Below are 18,820 nucleotides of genomic sequence, written 5' to 3' on the forward strand. Positions count from 1 at the left end.
CTGTCTTTTTTGGGTCAGATTCATGATTTGTAAATTGATAGATGATATGAAACCCTGTGTGCATAGCAGCGTCTAAGATAAGGCCTGGAGCTTTTTACTAATCAGTGTCCCTGGCTACTGTGGGGTTAGCCCCTTGGCCACGTTGTTGTGGGCAGATGTGTTTTTTCTATACAGCCTTTCCAGCAGGAGAAATGTGCACGCAATGTGACTGTTCTTTGAAAGGAGGTTTCCACGTTCTGAAGTCTTGCTCAGGTGCAAATTTAGGTCACTTTCTACAGAGCTGACAACATACAATTCATTTGAGCAGAAGCTTTAGAGCTTTGGGACCTGCACAGAGGAGAGAGGTGACCCTCTTGAGGTTTTAGGAGGGTCTTGCTACATATTTATGGCTCTTCTCTCCTTGCCTCCCCAGTATTCCCACAACCCTCTGGGTTAAGTCTCTGCCTTTAGCTAATACATCGGTGTCTAGCTGTGATTTCTATCACCATCACTTTGAGCAGATTGAACCTCTTGATTTACGTCCCTGCCTCATTATACTGTCCAGTAACTAATGGTAAACATCCTACACCCTGAATTCACACACTTTGCCAAGATGCCATGTCTTGGCAAATGTCACATAAGTCAGTAAGCTTCCCTCTTAATTACTGGCCCCCATGAAGTTTTAAAACACCTTCTCCAGAGGTCTTGGATGCAAAGTGGTCTCTTGTGGTTCTCCCACAAGCACAGAATCATCTGGAATGGCATTTGCTTGGCTCAGCCATATTTTCTGGATGATTTCGCTGAAGACTGAGCAAAATTTCATTCATGACATCCTCTCTGGGGCAGTTGCGTGTGGGTGGAATATATAAGAGAATATCCACACACGGAGAAGCTGGTGTCATCACTAGGGTAGACACCCCTAAATCTCTCTTGGCATGTTGGAACTTGAGGGTCCTGGAGACGAGGGCTCTGCAGAGACACAGCTGTTATGAGTGGAAAATGGAAACTTCCCCATTTGCAGGGGGAACCTGGTTAAATTCAGAGGCTACACTGAAAGTTCTTTGAAACCACTGGGTTCTCCTCTGAGAACGAGCCTTGACAAACCCCAGCCCAAGTGTAAGCCCTAATCTCAGATTTTTTCCTCTGCCTTTAAAAAACTCTTCAAGGTTACGTTGTAAGCATCTTACTGCATCACAGAAGCCTCTGTCATTTTATTTTACTGTGCTTATTAGATGTGTATTACTATGACTGCCTATCACCGGCTCCTTGGGCTGTCACCAGGCATTCTTCCCCTGGACTGTCCTGACTCCTCACCATCCTGTCCAGCTGAGCTCCTGGTCTGTCCCCTGCAGGCTGCGGGTCCATGCACCGTGAGGGTGGGGACCACGCCAGGCTCACTTACCACTATACCTCCACTGCCCAGGGCCTGGCAAAGGATCTACTGCACTCTGAATGATGAGCAAATGAAAGGGGGGCGGTGCCCCAAATCTCTGGGCCCTTCTCTTCACTGCTGTCTTTGCTTACACAGCATCGCTTGCCTGGCAAAGACTCAACATGAGAAGCTTCACTGCTTCCAGTGCCTTTCACAGACTCCTCCAGGAGGACCGGGGACTCCCTCATCTGGGCCTCCTCTGGGCCCTAACTACACTCCCTACAACTGTCTATAGTGTCTATTTGTTTGCACTCAGCGAGGAAAGGAACTTCAGCATTTTGTCTAGGAAAAGAGGATTTGGGGGGTGATAACAACTGCCCTCTAATATCTGGAGGGCAGCTGGTATAGGAGGCGTCAGACAGGTCAGGTTCTGTGTGGCTCTAATGGACAAAGCTGGGGGACATCACCAGCAGGTAGATTCTGGAGAAGACTGTCTCAGGTCCGTCTTGTGAGGCCAGCTGAATTACTGTGCCAGGAATGTAGTTAACAGGATGTCTGTCACGGGTGGGAGGGTGAATTGGGAACTTTCAAGTTCCTTTCAAAAGCGTGGAGACGCAGTAGGGCGCGGGGCTTGAGACTGCCAGGTGTGAGTCCTGGCGTGGCCATTTACTTAGCTCCGTGACTTTGAGAAAGTCAACTGATCTTCCCAAGTTTTAGTTTCCTTAAGTTTTTTTTTTAAACAAGATACCACTTTTCTTTTTACTTTTTTTTAATGTTTACTTATTTTTGAGAGAGAGAGAGCAAGTGCTGGAGGGGCAGAGAGAAGGGGGACAGAGGACCCTAAGTGGGCTCTGAGTTGACAGCAGGGAGCCCCAGGTGGGGGCTCAAACTCACAGACCGTGAGAGCATGACCTGAGCTGAAGAAGTCGGATGCTCAACCAAGTGAGCCAGCCAGATGCCCCAGTTTCCTTCACTTTTGAGGAAAGTTAATAATACCCTTCCTTTATCATAAGGGTTAAATGCAATTATGTATGTTTGAAAAACAGCATGGTAACTGGTCACAGCTCAATAAATGCTAGCTGTTGCGCCTGTCTCTGCCTTCAGTTGTGCAGTTTGTCACCTCCATGCCTCGGCTCTCGTGCTCCTCTGCCTGGAGCACTCTACCCGACACCAACCTGATTTTAGGCATCCTTTCAGGTCTAGCCCAGCGGGCATCACCGTTAATGATGTGCTTTGGTGTCCCTCTCACCTGGCCGAGCAAGCTCTTGTGATAGTGCCATAGCCCGTGGCTGAGGGCAGGACTGCCATTGCACACACTCTGTGTAGCTGGTACCATGATTCCCCTGTGGCCAACGCTCCCTTCGCTTTACCTGGAGCTCCGGCTGTCACTCCCATCGACACCCCGCTCTTAAACTCTGCTGCTCTCCTAGGGAATCCACTCTCCTGGACAAGTGTCTCCTTTTTGATAGATTTTTCTATCAGACTTTTGAAACGTCAATGCAATTTTTAAGAAACAGACGGTCAGCACAGCCCTGTGGACTGTCCCTGGTGTTCTGTCCACTTGCTTCCCTTCTAGGGGCTCAAGGGCATCCATCCATTCCCTGACACCCATGTCAGGCTGAAGTGCTAGTGTTCAGTGAACTTGTAAAGTTTACCAGGAACCGTGTCATGACATCAGGACTTCATATCTCTTGAAGTCCTGTTCAAATGTGATGCTAGATGGTAGCTGGGATCTAATGAGCCTTTCTGGCACTAAACCTCAACTCTGCTTTCATTTTGTTAAAGCAACTCAGCATTTTGGTTCAAGATGCTAATTTTGTTAATTGGACCCCAAAAAAAGATGCATGAGAGAAAGATGAGTTGGAAGTTGGAAGGAGCATATTGAGGCCAGATCTGTATAAATATTGCTACACAGTCCAGAATAGGCAGCTACCTCTATTTATCATCATAATTATTCCGCCAAGGGGTGGAAAAGTCCATTTATTGTATCTGCCAAGATTCCAGAGTAAACTGATGAACAGTCAATACTAGTTGTGCATGTGTGTGTGTGTGTGTGTGTGTGCGTGCATGCGTGTGTGCATGTGTTTTAAGGGGGAGCATTTATCGAATTCAATTGCCTCTCCATCCAATCAATGAGAAAATGCCTCAAATGTCTAATGCTTTCCTTAACAGTTTCTCACTGTATTTTTATTAGAGGACACTTTAGAAGAAGTGAGAGCTATTTCTATTTCTAACTAAGAGCTTGCCCCCTGAACCTGCAGGAAATTTTTCCTCTTTTATCTTGCTGTGAGATGTCTCCAAGTTTGCTTTCCTGACCACCAGCATTAGAATCACCCAAGCTACGTCTATATAGACTGCCGGGCTCCAACTGAAACCTACTGTTACATCTGAGTGTGGGGCTCAGCAATGGGCATTTCTGGTAAGCCCCACACATGCTGGTGTCTGAGAGCCCCTCTGATGTCCTGTATGATGCACCTGTATCATGCCCCTCATGATGCACCATGAGGCCGGTGATCAGTCTGCCAGGGAAAATGGGGTCACTTGAGTATTCTTACAGAGCACATAGCTCTGGGGTAATGATTCACATAAGAAATGGAAGAGTTTCTATTCTTAATATGCAGATAATAAAATCGGGGTCCAAGAAGAGCCTTTATTGTATCAGTACGCCAGCTTTACGGCCCTGGGCAAGGCACGGAGCTACCACATTTTTCAAGTGGAGATTATTGTCCATCACCTGCTGAAAATAGGGCTGGACCAGATGACCTTTTGAAGTCTTTTTACTACTAAAATCCAGTATTTTATTTTACAGCTTAATTGTAAGAGTGACTTGAAGGTAAGGAGAGGCTCTGAGGTGAACCTGAAACTATGTACTGTCCTCTCTGAGGAAATGCTCACTTTTTTAAAAATGTTTTTTGTTTATGTTTGAGAATGCAAGCGGAGGAGGGGTAGAGAGAGAGAGGGAGATACAGGATCCCAACAGGCTTAGCCCTGACAGCAGGGAGCTCGATGTGGGGCTTGAACTCAAGAACTGTGAGATCATGACCTGAACCGAAGTGAACGCTCAACCGACTGAGCCACCCAGGTGCCCTGGAAAAGCTCACTTTTCAAACCAAGAAGGCATCTTCGTGGGATGCCTGGGGGTTAAATCACAAAACCTTTTGGCACTCTGGCTTTACCGGGAGTGGAAAGGTTTGTGGGGATCAGAGAATAGGAGTTCTGGGCAAGGTCACCACCTTAAAAACTTACTGCATTTAAAACATTATTGTCTCATGAAAAACCCCCTTCTCTCCAAAAAAATCACCCCTCTAAATTCCTTCTTTCAAGAAATTCTGCCATGTCTGCCCTTCTCTGTCTTCTCTTGATTAACTCCTACTCATCCCTCAAGACCCAGGACATAGACAGTGCGTGGTACAGAAATGTCCACAGAAAGCTTTTCTCTGGCCATACATAGCAGGGATTTTGTCCTTTCTACTTCCTAGCATTTATTATGACACCATTATTGCAAATAGGTCCCTGCAAGCTGCCTTTGTAGTAGTCAGCTCCTAAGGGCAGGGACTGAGTCTTTTCCACTTTGGATCTTTATAACTTTTTTTTTTTAATGTTTACATATTTTTGAGAGAGAGAGAGAGAGCGAGTGCTGCGCGCGAGTGAGAGAGAGTATCAGAGAGAGAGAGAGGGAGACACAGAATCCGAAGCAGGCTCCAGGCTCTGAGCTGTCTGCACAGAGCCCGACATGGGGCTCTAACTCACGAGCTGTGAGATGACAACCTGAGTTGAAGTAGGACGCTTAACCAACTGAGCCACCCAGGCACCCCTCCACTTTGAATCTTCAGTGCCTAGCACATTGTTGCCACCACAGATTTTTGCTGACTGAAATGAGTTCTCAGAGCACAAGGATTAATTAGCTGGTTTAGTTTCTCCTGCAGGGTCTGCCCTGTCCTGTTCAAACCTCTTTTGAACCCTGCCGTGAATCACTGCATGAAGGCCATAGCAGAGCTTTGGTGCATAAATCAGTTTGCCTACAAAGGAAATTTAGGGAAAGCCGGGACAGCTGGCATTCATAAATCCTGCATGTTCGTGGCATCTGCCAGAAATACGTTGCATCTAGCATGCATGCTTTGAGTTACTTTGGATCTAATTTACATACTCAACAGGTCAGACGTCCCTGCATCTACCTGATGAAAACACAGACAGAATTCACTGGGTACCACCCGGTGAGTGGCTGGCACTTTTTGGGCTGCTTGGAAGCTGTCAAAATGACTCCTGGAAGGAGCTGTGATCTCCAGAGCCCTCCTCTGATGAGCTTATTTTTCAAACTGCAACGAAGAACTTTCTCTAAGAGAAAAGGCCAGGGGCCCTACCTGTCCCCAGTTACCTAAAGGGATGTTTTACAAATGGCCTCTCTTTTGGCCACAGTCCCTTTGGGCCGAGTTCACGCTGGCTAGAAAAATTCCGGGTGTAATTTTCTTAGAAGAGAGCAGTGAATTTATGGCTCCACATGTCGAGAGGAAAAGAGGCAGAGAGCAATACTTCTCACTGACCACCGTGGGCACGTGACTCTGCAGCTATGGCCTCTGCCCAGGAAAGGTCAAGGCTCAGGGACTCTAGTTACATCAGCAAACTTGAGCCACTCCATCTCTGCTGCTCTGACGGCAGAGTCCATCCCCTGGCCGTGCTCCTCTACGTGGCGCCCGTTTTTCACTGAAGCAGATCTAACTGCCTGCACCCTGTGCAATAGCTTCCTAATTTGTTGCCCTGCCGCTGGCCTGGCCCCAGCTGGTCTGTCCCCTCTGCAGCCGTCGTGCTCTTTGTGCAGAGCACGTCACTTCTTCCCTGCATCTCGGCCCATGGCTCCTCCTGCCTTGGGACAACTCCTACAGTGTTCATCCCGGCTAATGGCTCTTGCGTGAACCCTGAGCCTGCTCACAGGTCTCATTTGTCATCGTGCCCTGCCTTCCAGCGACAGAACCTCTCTCCCACTCCCCTGCTGGGGGCTTCTCTCCCGCCCTGAACCTTCCTCATACGAGCTGCATCCCGGCCTGGAATATTCTTCCTCCCCTACCTCTTTCCACCTGTCTGATTCCTACTTTTCCTTTATCCTAGCCCATTTGGAAACCTTCCCTCTGGATGGGTTCTCTGGCAGGATTTGGTACTTCCCCTAACAACACTCAACACACGGGCTCCTGCTGGCTTGCTCGCCTGGGCAGCTCAGCAGGCTGTACGCTCCGCGGAAGTAGGGGCTGAGCTCGTCCCATTTACCCCTGGCCCCAGCATCTCTCACGGTGACCTGGTGCATCGTAGGTGGTCAGGAAATACTATGTTGGATGAGGGAACGAACGAATGCATGCTTACCAGGAATGGCGGCCCAGCCTACTCAGATCATGGGAGGTGGGAGGGAGCTGCAAGCCACACTCACCGTTGCAGGTGCAGCGCACATTCCTGTAGAAACGTGGGCACACAAAGCTGATGCGAGCCGTGCTGTAGGTCATGAGTGCGTGGGAGTCCAGGGACAAACCTTGCTCACAGTGCTGCTCCTGACAGTCCAGCCCCGAGCAGTTTTTCTCCAGGATGGCCGAGATGCGCATGACGTTCTCCAGATGCCTCCTGGCGTTGGACAGCTTTTGGATCAGGTAGGCTGGCTTATAGAACTCACTGCTGTGCATTTCCACCGCAAACAGCATGTCCAGCTGGTTGGTCCCCGCCACGGGCTGGATGCTGATGATGCGCAGGCTGTCCTGCTTCTGGGTGAGGACCGCGTTCCGCAGGGTGCGCCGGAAGCCATGCATGTGCAGCCCCACGAAGTCCTCAGGGGACACGTTCTCGAAGCGGATGGTGACGGTGTTCTGCAGCATCTCATGCACCAGCTGCTCCACGTGCACGACCACATCGATGGGCACCTGGAAGCGGCCGTCACTCACTGACACGTTCAGGACGTACTTGCCGCTGTCCAGGCCTCCCAGGGCGATGATCTTCCCATCGTGACTGTTCACTTTGAACAAGCTTTTCTGCTCCGATTTCAGGGCAAACGTGAGCACATCATACATGTCTTGATCTGTGGCATGGATCTTCCCAATGACCCCACCAGGAAAATCATCCTCCATGGTGACAATGAAAATTTCCAGGGGAATGGCTGTGGGCTTGTGAATACTTTCCTCGATGACCCGCACGCGGATGTAGGAGTGAGAAACTTGCTGCGGTTTGCCGGAGTCTTTTGCCTAAAACAACCAAGAGGGAGAAAGGCAAGGAACAAAGAAAAATCACAACGCTTTTAAGAACAACAAAACTCAGAGAGAAGACGTCTATTCCTCTACTCCGTCCCCTGTTACTGTTCTGCAAAATGCTGAGAGCGTGCATTGAAGTAAGAGGAGTGATTTATCAGCTTTGGTCCTTACATGCACACTCTGTTATGGACGATAAAATATGTGCACACAGTATAGCCGTTGGGGGTGAACAGGGAAGGAGAAGGGAGGCTGCTCTGAGATCCACATGCCCACCACACACTGGCCTTGTTTTCATTTTGAACAGAAGCCACGGGGGACATCGTACATAAAGTGGTGTTCTTACTTGAAGGAACAATCTTTGCAATTCTTTCCTTTGGATTGGGCCAGAGGACATCTTTCTGTACACTAAAGAAATAACATGAGGTGTGAATTGCATAAATTAAGGTACAGAATAAAAAAATGTAATGCAGAAGGGAAAGATAGGTAGCCTGGAAAAGCTTTGCCTTCTTTCTACGTATAAGAATTGACAGAAGAAGCACCCGATGGCACATCTTTCCTGAACCCTTCTGTGCGCAGCATGGGGGTAGCTAGTGCTGTAGAACTTCAGACACGGGTAGATTCCTGTGGACGGGGTCCCCAGGGAGGGTGTCTGAGGATGGAGGGATGCGGTGGACCTTGGAGGTCAGATGAAATCTGAGGAGATATGCCCTCGTATGTGGAAGGCAATGTAAAAGCAGGGACTTGGGCATCATGTGGACCCGAGTTCAAATCTTGATTCAGGCACTCACTACGTGTCTGGCCTTGTGGAAGTTACTTAACATTTCTGAACTGAAATGTCTGTGCCTTTAATATGACTATAATAGTAGAACCTACTTCACAGGATTCTACTACGGTGGGGATGAAAAGACACCGTGATGGCAAAGTGCTTAGCACAGGCCTGACCCACGGAGGTACTTTGTACCTCAGAGTTAATGTGATTGTTATTTTTACTATTAAAATCACCACATACTTTATGTGATCAACCACATGAACCAGAGATGCTGACATGGAAAAGTCAGGTAGGAAGAGATAAGTTAGCAAATGAGATTCAACTTGAAGTCAGGCTGTGGAGGGCCTCAAAGGACAGGGATAAGTATAGACTTCATAGGCTAGGGGTTGCCCACTCAAATGTCAGAGAGCAGAGAGGTGACAGAAAGGCATGGAGCTGCTGGGTGGAAGGTGATAGATTAGAGGACCTGTGGACTGAGCAGGACTGGAAAACCACGTCTGCCGAAGGATGTCAAAATTGAAAATTGGAGAGAATGGGGCCGGAGTTCGGCCTGCAGACCCCACATCTTCAGGCACTAGAGAGCCACAGATGGTTTTAGTTTAGGGAAGGAGTTGGTATATTTTTTCTGTAAAGGGCTAGATAGAAATAGTTTTAGGCTTTGGGGTTATATGATCTCTACCAACTAATCAACTATGGTTCCAGTGTGAAGCAGCCAGAGCATATGTAAATGAATGGGTAAGCCTATGTTCCAATAAACTTTTATTGATAAAAACAGGCTAAGGGCATGATGTGTTTGGGGCTGTAGTTGGTTGAGCCCTGGTTCAGGCGGGCTGATATAACCAAAGTGGAATGATTACTCAGGGAGGGGTGTAGGGATGTATCAGAAAAGAATGAGGCTGAAGCCAGAGGAGTCACCCAGGAGGCTCCTGCAACAATGAGTGAACAGGGAGGTAGTGAATGAAGTGGGGCGATGACAAAGGACATGTAACTGACGCATATGGGGACCTTATGAAGGCAGAAACTCAGGACTTGGTGGTAATTTAACATTAGGGACTAGGAGGGGAAAGTTCTCTATGGTGTTTCTAAGGTGTGAGATGTGAAATCTATTCTCTAACAATCAGAGAGTGTTGTGGAACCTGCTTGGGATTCTCTTTCTCCCTCTCTCTCTGCCCCTCCCTTGTTCGTGCTCTCTCTCTGGCTCAAAAATAAAGAACTAAATAAACATTAAAAAATATTCACTCAACATTGTTGGAGGAGTGAGTGGCAACCAAAGCATTCACTGGCATGCTCAGAGCCAAGAGTCATTAATTTGGAAGGTCACATGGAGCAGTGCAAGCCATAACTTACCAGAAGAAATAATGAACATAATGGAATGTGACACACATATAAAGGGTTATTATTGTTATTATTGCCACCATTAATAATGACTTTAGGTTGCCCTCTGTGGCAACAGTGAGTAAAAAGTCACTTGGTTTCACTAATGGGACCCAAATCTTGATACTGGCAAAATTAATTCCTGGGAACTCATTTCCTGCTCTTATCCACACCCTTTGCATACCTGCCACTTTTGTCCCTTTGTCCCATTTCATTTTACAAGGCCATTGACCTTGAGGAAGCTAAAATGTTGGGAGACCACTGCCATCTGAGTGCTTGGTCCCCTTCTGCCTCACTGGGAAAACTTACCAAGCAAAGGTCTCTTCAAAAGCAGAGGCCACGCTATGTCTCAATCATATTAGGACAAAGATTGGAAGCTTTGCCAAGTAGAGTAATGTGGCAAAGTCTACTCAGTATAAAGCAACAAGCCTCGACCAATTAGTTGTCTTTGTGGGTCAATTAGAACCCTAGGAATTTTGAGAATGCAGATTTGGGCCCAGTGACTGTCTGCCTGGTACACCCTATGGGAAAGTCCCTTCTGAACAATGACGCTTCCCTTCCTTCCTGTTCAATTTCACACAAAGAGGCCGCTTTTATTGGTGTGAAATTGAATTTGAGATTAAAAGGGGAACATTCCTGCATGGTAATGAATTATGTTGACTTGCTCAACAAAGAAAAACCATCCACAGGGCACGGAAACCAGCAAAAGAGAAAGCCAGCCTGATGTGGACAGAGGATGGGGCCGTACCTGGACACACAGCACATATTCCGGAGACTCCGTGTGCCCGAAGACCACAGCTGACCGCAGGACCCCATGTGGGTCCAATATGAACTCCTCCTCTTCGTTTCCCGACAGAATAGAGAAGGAGAAGGGAGGCCCATTGTGAAAGGAGTCTCTGTCTGTCACCACCAGCTGCAGAATGCTGGTGCCTACTGGCTTGTTTTCCTGCATAAAAGAGTATATTAAAAAGGAAGATAAAATTAACCTCTCTTCACATTTAAAAAAAAAAAAAACCCGTCATTGCCGGCTAGAAAACAGGGCTTTCAGCAGAAGGGATTCCCTGTAATATTATCTTGTCTTCTGAAAATATGCTGGAGTCTGTAAGCGTCATGCTCCGCATCCTTGGCTGCCTCCCCACAACCGCCCCGTGAGACAATGAGCTGCGGGAGAGAACACAAGAACTTCGCATTGAACAGGTTCATAGGGTCCCAGGATGGTGTCGCCTCCATCTTGTCCTTTGTAGGCTGGAAAGGCCCTGGGTTCACCTAAGCAGCTCTGGGAACATGTGGTGCCCACGAGCCTCTGTGACTAGGTCGGAAACCCTCTCGGGCCAAGGAAACATCGACCTTTTGGGACAGGAAGGCACTTCGTCACACTTGTCACAACACAATCATGCTGAGCCCTAACACTGTGACGCAGTGTCACAACATCAGACTTTGGCGGGGGCACATCTTAGCAACTTCCCAGTAAACACACAAAGGCATACGTCAGGTGGAACTAGGGCTTTGCATCTCACCCCTCAGAACACAGTTTTCCCGTCTTTCTTGAGGACAGGGAAAGCGAGCACACTATTTCTCCACTTGAGAATGGAGAGAAAGAAAACCCTTAAAGTCATCAGAATTTCTGGAAACCCTGATGTTTTTATTCAAGGATTATTTCGCAGAACCTTTCTGCCTGTTCCCCAAAATAGAAACACAAAGGCTCTTCTTGGGTTGAAGGTTCTCCTCACTCCAAAAAGGCCAAATTGAATTCCTCTGGAGCCCAGGCATTGGTTTTCTTGCCCCATTCTGTTTAGACTTCGGCATTACCACAGCTTGGGCCTGAAGTCAGTTTCATTAGTTCAGGCCTTCTGATGACACTGATTTAGCATTAAATAAGTTTGGGTCACAGAGATGGAGACCGTGATACACGGCAGTTTGGACGGAGTCGTGCACGGGGCGGGCACGCTTCAGCTTGCTGTGCTGAATTAGTCTTATGAAAACCATGTGTTGGAAAAAGGAAATTGTCCTGGTTTGGGAAAAGGGAGGAACAGTTTTTGAAGGAGAAAGAGAAAAAGACCTCAAAAGACGTCTTACTTTGTTCCTTCTCTCAAGTGGTCTTTTGGTCATCAGGAACTAGACCCTGTTTCCCTCTGGAATCAGCCATGGCACCGCCTCAGCCCCATGTAGATTTACTATTTCACAGTGACAGCATGCTCAGCACCACACAAAATAGAAGAGTTATTGATTTGTTTGCTCACTTTGTAAAGGCCATTTCCTCTACAGGAGAGAGACACAGAGAGAGAGACAGAATGTGTGGCCCAGGGGTCACCATCTGAGAAAGAAGGGTGAAAGAGAACACGGACAGGCCCCGGCGCTGCAGATAGGAGCCGCGGTCACTGCTCATGGCTGCGATTCTCGTTTCTTTCACTGCTGGCTTCCTGTTGTGCATGTGAAAACAGGCTGTCAAGCTGATCGATGTGTGTCATAAAACCGAATGTTGAGTGGGCAAAGCCCATTTTGTTTTGGGGCGAGCACACCGGCTGTGCGAGGCCGACAGTGCCTCCGTGGGAGTCGGTCCTGGAGAAGGGCCATCTGAGAGAGACAGAAACGGAGGAAGGGGCAGCCCCTAGGTGAAGCTGTGAGGAAGCAGGAGGGGGACATGAGTGCACAGCCGCTGGAAAGACCATCAGAGAGGAGAGGACGACCTGAATACCATTGCTGAAGGAATCCGATTTCGTTGACAAGGTGGCAGGAAAGAGGCTGGGGCCGCTTGCTTTACGAGCGAGTGCCTCTCTGCTCCGCCTGACTCCTGGACATCTCAGAGTTGGGGAGCCGGCCGTGACGGCCAGACTAAGTCCTGATGTTGTTCCAAAGGGGTCTCTCAAGACCTGGCTCACTCTCATCTCACCTTCTCCCCTCAAAGCCTTCAGACCCCGTGGGAGGTGATTCTGAGGCCAAACTGGATCAGGCAAGAGCCGGTTCTCAGGACTCTCTGAGGCCCCCCACAACACATGTATCAATCGCTGTTTCCTCTATGTCCTCCACACTGACAACATTCCTGGACTGGATTCCCCGAGCCTCCAGTGGTCAGGAAGAGGAGATAGCTCGGCACCCAGCACTGTGCTCATGAAACATCTTTTTTTTTTTAAACGTTTATTTATTTTTGATAGAAACAGAGCATGAGTGGGGGAGAGGCAGAGAGAGAGAGAGGGAGACACAGAATCTGAAGCAGGCTCCAAGCTCTGAGCTGTCAGCACAGAGTCTGATGCGGGGCTTGAACTCACAGACCGTGAGATCATGACCTGAGCCAAAGTTGGACACTTAACTGACTGAGCCACCCAGGCAACCCCGAAACATCTTTTGAAAAAAAAAATAGATGGGAAGAAGAGTCATTCCCCCTGAGAATAGAATGCCAGCTACTCCATCTTGCAACCTAATTTTAAGGAGCAGGTGGATTTAAAGTGCTAAACAAATTGCTTATGGAAGATTGATTTTAATGAGTAGCAGCTCTATCCTGATGCCCAATCTCTTTTGGAGAGATGAGACGGTTTGTATCAATCTCCCGCTGTTGCCAGAATAGCACAGAGTAGCTGAAAGGCAGCCTGTCCTTGTGAAGAGGATGGTTTTTGCAGAACACTGACCTGAGTTCAAACCCCGATTCTACCACTTAGCAGCTGCAGGGTCTTGGGTGAGCTACTTAGCCCCTCAGGCCCTTAGCTCCTTCAGCATAAAGTGGGGGCTGCCCCAGCCTCCCACTTCACGAGGCTGTGGGGGGGACAGGTGGCTCATGTAAAGCACCCGACACTTCAGAGAGCCCCGTCGGCAACAGTGCTTATCACTATTTATTAGTCAGTGGCTGTGGAAGAATCAGGCTCTCTTCATATCCGTCTCATGATGGCATGAATTGATATCAGGTAAAAAAACCCAAAAACCATTGTTTTAATTTGTGAGTAAAATGAGGTGCTTGGGCGGCTCAGTCAGTCAGACATCTGACTTTGGTTCAGGTCACAATCTCATGGTTTATGGGGTTGAGCCCCACATCAAGCTCTGTGCTGATAGTTTGGAGCCTAAATCCTGCTTTGATTCTGTTTCCCTCTCTCTCTGCCTCTCCCCTGCTTGTGCTCTCTCTCTCTCTCTCTCAAAAAATAAATTAAACTTAAAGGACTAATTTACAAAAATGGTAAGTAAACCATCGCAGAGGAAGAAGGCTGGGCACGCAAGGACAGGTGACTAGCAGGCAAGATGTGGCTCACCTGAATCACAGCAGTGTAGTTAGCAGGGGTGAACACCGGGCTGTTGTCGTTCACATCAGAAATATCAATGTTGACGGTGGCAGTTGATGACATTGCAGGAATGCCACTGTCTACTGCCTGGACGAGCAGGGAGTATCCAGACACCTGCCAAAGCACAGAGGGCCGACAGTGAAGACGGACAGCACCTCCTTCAGTCTGCACACACTCAGAAGAGCCGCGGGAATGGCTGTGCCTTGCTGAAGATCAGCCACCTTCCCTCTTGGTCCTCGAGACCAGGGGTTTGCAATGTCGGCACCCCTGACATCCGGGGCCAAGGTAATTCTTGGTTGCCGGGGGCTGACTTGTGCCTTTGTAGGATGTTTAGCAACATCCCTGGTCTCTACCCACTAGAAGCCAGTATCACTTTCTGCTCATTTGTGGCAGCCAAAAATGTTTCCAAACATTGCCAAGTGTCCCCTGGATGGGGGGCGGGGGTGGAGTGGGGGGTGGGGACGCACAAAACAACCCCTGGTTACAACTACAGTTCTCATCCTGTGTTCAAACACGACAGCTGTCACCCTGATCTTCCTTATCAGTTCTGAACTTCAGGAGTTAAGGGGATATATCACCTAAAGAGGTTTTCCTGCTTTGGAGTAGCACTACTATGACATCTCTTCCTGTAATTTCACTTTGAAGACATATATTTTGGGTCACAAAACACAATGTTTAGAAACTTTGTTTAACGTTGGCAGAGGAGTTTTCTGGATCATTCTTTCTGACCTAAATACCTTCAGATGCTCCTTTTATATCTGCTCACCTAGTGCTAAAGCTGTGGATGAAACCAGGACCACAGGATCCCAATGCTGAAGGTACTTTCCTGCCTCCTTGCTCTGGGAAGGACCAAAATTCAAAGCATCCAGAAAATTACACCTTTGGGGGTGTCTGGGTGGGTCAGTCGATTAAGTGTCCGACTTCAGCTCAGGTCATGGTCTGATAGGTTCGTGAGTTTGAGCCCTACATCAAGCTCTTTGCAGTCAACACGGAGCCTACTTCATGTCCTCTGCCCCCTCTCTCTGCCTCTCCCCCACTCGCTCTCTCCCTCTCTCTCTCTAAAAAATAAACATTACACAAAGAGAAAGATACATCTTTGCTTTCTCCTTTAAGACACCCATAAATAAGAAGCTGCCAGCATCTATTGGCAGAAAATTCTTTCAAAGGTCTAACCCAAATATGTCATGCTGCATTTCAGCCTATCCTATTTACTCTCATTATTTGGAATGCAGAATCTTCCTACTTTTACTCATGGAGCCTGAGCGGATTCCAGTGAAGGGATGGGCATGGGTGGGAGGGGCTGGCCTAAACTAGCTTACCCGTTCGCGGTCTAATTTCTTCTTAACCTTTACAAGTCCCAGGACAGGCTCCACAGCAAATTCATCGTCCCGATCTCCATTCACGATGGAAAAATGAATCTGTCCATTGGGTGGGCTATCTGCATCTTCTGCTATTAGCTTCATGGGACACAAACCACAACAACAACAACAACAACAACAACAACAACAACAACAAAAGGCATGACATGAGAGACAGAGAAAAGGTTTATTCTAAGGGTCCCGGGTTTTATAACCGGGCACAGCTCTGGCAGTTTTCTTAGAGCTCTCTATGCTCACGTGCTAGCCACCATGCCCCCGGCAGAAGAACGGATGGCTCGGCTGGACGAGGGAGGCACCACTACTGGAGCAGCCACCTCCTTTCCAGTAGTTTTTGTCTGCCTACACCTGATGCTTGTCAGGCATGATTTTCCTTGGGCCTTGAGCCACTGAGGATAGAGCTAAAGCTCACTGATAGAGCCACTGAAGATAGAGCTAAAGCTCATAGGGGGAGTTTGGTGATTCTTTCCCAGCTCTGCAAACAGTGGTCTCTGCCACCGAGACAGACATTCTCTAAATTCATGCGCCTCTGTGTTAAGGAAGCCTGAGAAAATTCCCTTTCTCACGTGGCAAACACACTGCCCTGCTGCTCCGTATTGGTGATACTGGGATTTATATGCGTGAAAGTGGTCCTGGGAAGTCCACCTCTGGTGTGTAAAGAATGCACACTGACACCTGGTGCTGCAGGAGCCAGAGATAAGGATGGATGGGAGGGACCTGTCCGGTAGGGGTGGTGATGATGGTAAGGATGGAACTCACTGTTTCCAAAACGTAATTTGTAAGTCTGAGAGAGCCCATGTACTCTTTACATGGCTTGCTCTTACTGGTATTAGAAAAAATTCCCTCCGGGGGCGCCTGGGTGGCGCAGTCGGTTAAGCGTCCGACTTCAGCCAGGTCACGATCTCGCGGTCCGGGTCACGATCTCGCGTTCCGTGAGTTCGAGCCCCGCGTCGGGCTCTGGGCTGATGGCTCAGAGCCTGGAGCCTGCTTCCGATTCTGTGTCTCCCTCTCTCTCTGCCCCTCCCCCATTCATGCTCTGTCTCTCTCTGTCCCAAAAGTAAATAAACGTTGAAAAAAAAATTAAAAAAAAAAAAAAAAAAAGAAAAAATTCCCTCCAGAAAGAGCTTCTCTAAGAGTGGCCAAGCAATCTTAATCTTGCTCCCATATGCAGCTGTCCTACTCTGTGTGCGTGTGTGAGTGCATGTGTGTGTGTGTGTGTGTGTGTGTGTGTGTGCATGCGCAGGGTGGGAGGCAGACTTTCTTTTATCCTTAGCCACCTAATACCTTCTTATCTAAGGTCACAAACCAGTGGAAGCCATCATTAGAAATATATTCTGTGGTCTGTTTTGTTTTTTTGAATAACATACACTTTCAGGAAGAAAGTAATTATCAGACACTTAAACTTTGGTATAAATGAATTTATCAGACCCTTCCAATGTACAGAAGGAGAAAGAACTGTTGAAAGACTGGTGACTGACTAGAGTCCTCGGGGACAAAAGGACCCATAAAGAGAGAGTATGACAAGAATCCGAGACAGACTTTGCTCACGTTTTTCACTCTCTTTAGTAGAATTATTAGTCCCAGACATCTGGATCTCCCACTGGCACCTACCAAAATGACAGAGTCCCCGACCAAGGCATCTTCACTTATGACGGCACTGTAGACATCTTGGCTGAACCTGGGAGGGTTGTCATTCACATCCGTGAGGTTGATGCTGACAGTGGTCACGGCACTGAGAGCTGGGGTGCCCCCATCTTTGGCTTCCACCACCAGGTAAAACTTTTTGCATAATTCATAGTCCAGCACTTCAGAGACAGAAATACCCCCTTTGAAGAGAGATTAGGAAAAAAAGATTGGTCAGTGGTTCCCTAATCAGGACAATATTTATCACATCATCTCCAGCCAAGAATTTTAGACATTCAGGAATTTGTTTATTTAATGCCCTGCTGAAAGCATCTCAGAGTCTGATTAATGCTGTCAGTTAAAACACAGCTATCCATCAGATGCAACACTGAAGAAATAAAGTCTTTGAATGTTTCCACAATACTTTCTGAACTTCTCTCAAGCAGCCTGAAAATCTTCGGCATTATTCACCCACATGCCTCTAGGGAGAAGGGCCAGAAACCGGCATCCCTGATAAGCGTCTCCTGATGATCCCTTAACTGGACCCAGGCAGATGGAAAATGAGCTGAGATGTGTGGATGTGATTGCACGATCCTGTCCCAGGTCAGCAAGTGAATATGTGCAAACTTCACTGAATTCAATTAACCACGAACGTGCCTTGCCAAGTTACAGTGCGCTTATCTAAAACCATGACAGCACAAAGAGGGCAAAGATCTCAGAAATCTCAAGGTACAGTGACCTAATGAAAAGGAAATACCTGGGATTAGTGGCCAACTAATAAGTGTGAGTTCAACATCCACAACTACAGAACAGAGGGAACGTCCACGTCCTAAAGCTATTTAAGTTAAGCCAGTAGAACAAGTAGAAAGGCCCTGGCGGGGTGCCACCTCTAGGAGGGGCTCTGTGAGTGCTCTTCCTTCCCATTCTATCCCTTTCTGGTGAGGTGACTCAATTCTGCATTCTGCACTTGGTAACTGGTCATTGTACTGCCTGCAGAGCAGATCTCAAGGGCATTCGTGGGCATTTCTACCAACTGGAAAACAATCATTAGGACCAAGGTCAGTATGTCACATCCATTCACGTTTCCAGGCAGGCACCTTCTCTAGCTGCTAAAGCTGCCCTTCTATTTAAGGTGAGAAACAGAAGTCATACCTATAACAAGAGCCTCTTTCTCCCCATAATTAAGTTTTCTTAGCAATTACCACCCTTAGTGCTTTGTTTTGTATCCCAGTCTCGTTATGTAGTGCCAAGTTTAAACAGTACTTAACCATTTCCCCGTGGTGTTCATATACAATGGCCATAACTAGACAGACTAAGTCTAACACGTATTTAAATGAGGAAAATCCCATACATTTTAATTTGAAGTAATGACCTTAATAAACAGAGGTACTGCTGGGAGAAGCTGCTAATGCAGTTCTTCCATCGCTATTTCCACCTCCCTACACCTAAGGGCAGGAACGGTATCTCCTTATTTTGCACCTCCCCCGACCCCAGCATAGCAGTGCTCTACAGAGGTGAAAGCACGTATTCTAGAATCAGGAAGATCTGAGCTCAAATCCTGGGTCCTCTACTGATTCACAGTGGACAGTGGGGAACTTACTTAACCTCTTCGAAGCTCTGTTTTTCTCATATGGAAAATGCGAGAAATAACCAATGAATTAATAAGAGTCTGGCGTATTCAACCTGCTAAATAGATGTTGCTAATTATGAGTTTCCTGTTCAGCAAGTGCATTTTTCTCGTGTGATGATGAGGGAGTTGCGTCCAATGGACGCAAAGTGCGAGAGACTTATCTTTCTCACCTGAAAAATGGGATGGCTTTGATTATGACTATTCATAGGGA

At 47.7% G+C, this 18,820-nt stretch overlaps 1 protein-coding gene across 3 annotated transcripts in view; it reads right to left on the minus strand.

Annotated features, from left to right (window-relative positions):
• Window positions 1–18,820, minus strand: part of FAT3 (FAT atypical cadherin 3) — a 517,579-nt gene that overhangs the window by 41,190 nt on the left and 457,569 nt on the right. For all 3 annotated transcript variants that reach the window (XM_047071611.1, XM_047071610.1, XM_047071609.1), the window contains 5 exons: window positions 16,968–17,182; window positions 15,300–15,437; window positions 13,951–14,094; window positions 10,464–10,661; window positions 6,768–7,566 (listed from right to left, as the gene is read on the minus strand). In XM_047071611.1, coding sequence (XP_046927567.1) covers window positions 6,768–7,566; window positions 10,464–10,661; window positions 13,951–14,094; window positions 15,300–15,437; window positions 16,968–17,182 — 1,494 coding nt within the window. The remainder of the gene's footprint in view (window positions 1–6,767; window positions 7,567–10,463; window positions 10,662–13,950; window positions 14,095–15,299; window positions 15,438–16,967; window positions 17,183–18,820) is intronic.

The sequence above is a fragment of the Lynx rufus genome, unplaced genomic scaffold, assembly GCF_022079265.1.
Source record: "Lynx rufus isolate CCGP_SWC_20201006 ecotype Redwood Valley unplaced genomic scaffold, mLynRuf1.p SCAF_9, whole genome shotgun sequence".
In the NCBI taxonomy this organism is placed as follows: domain Eukaryota; kingdom Metazoa; phylum Chordata; class Mammalia; order Carnivora; family Felidae; genus Lynx; species Lynx rufus.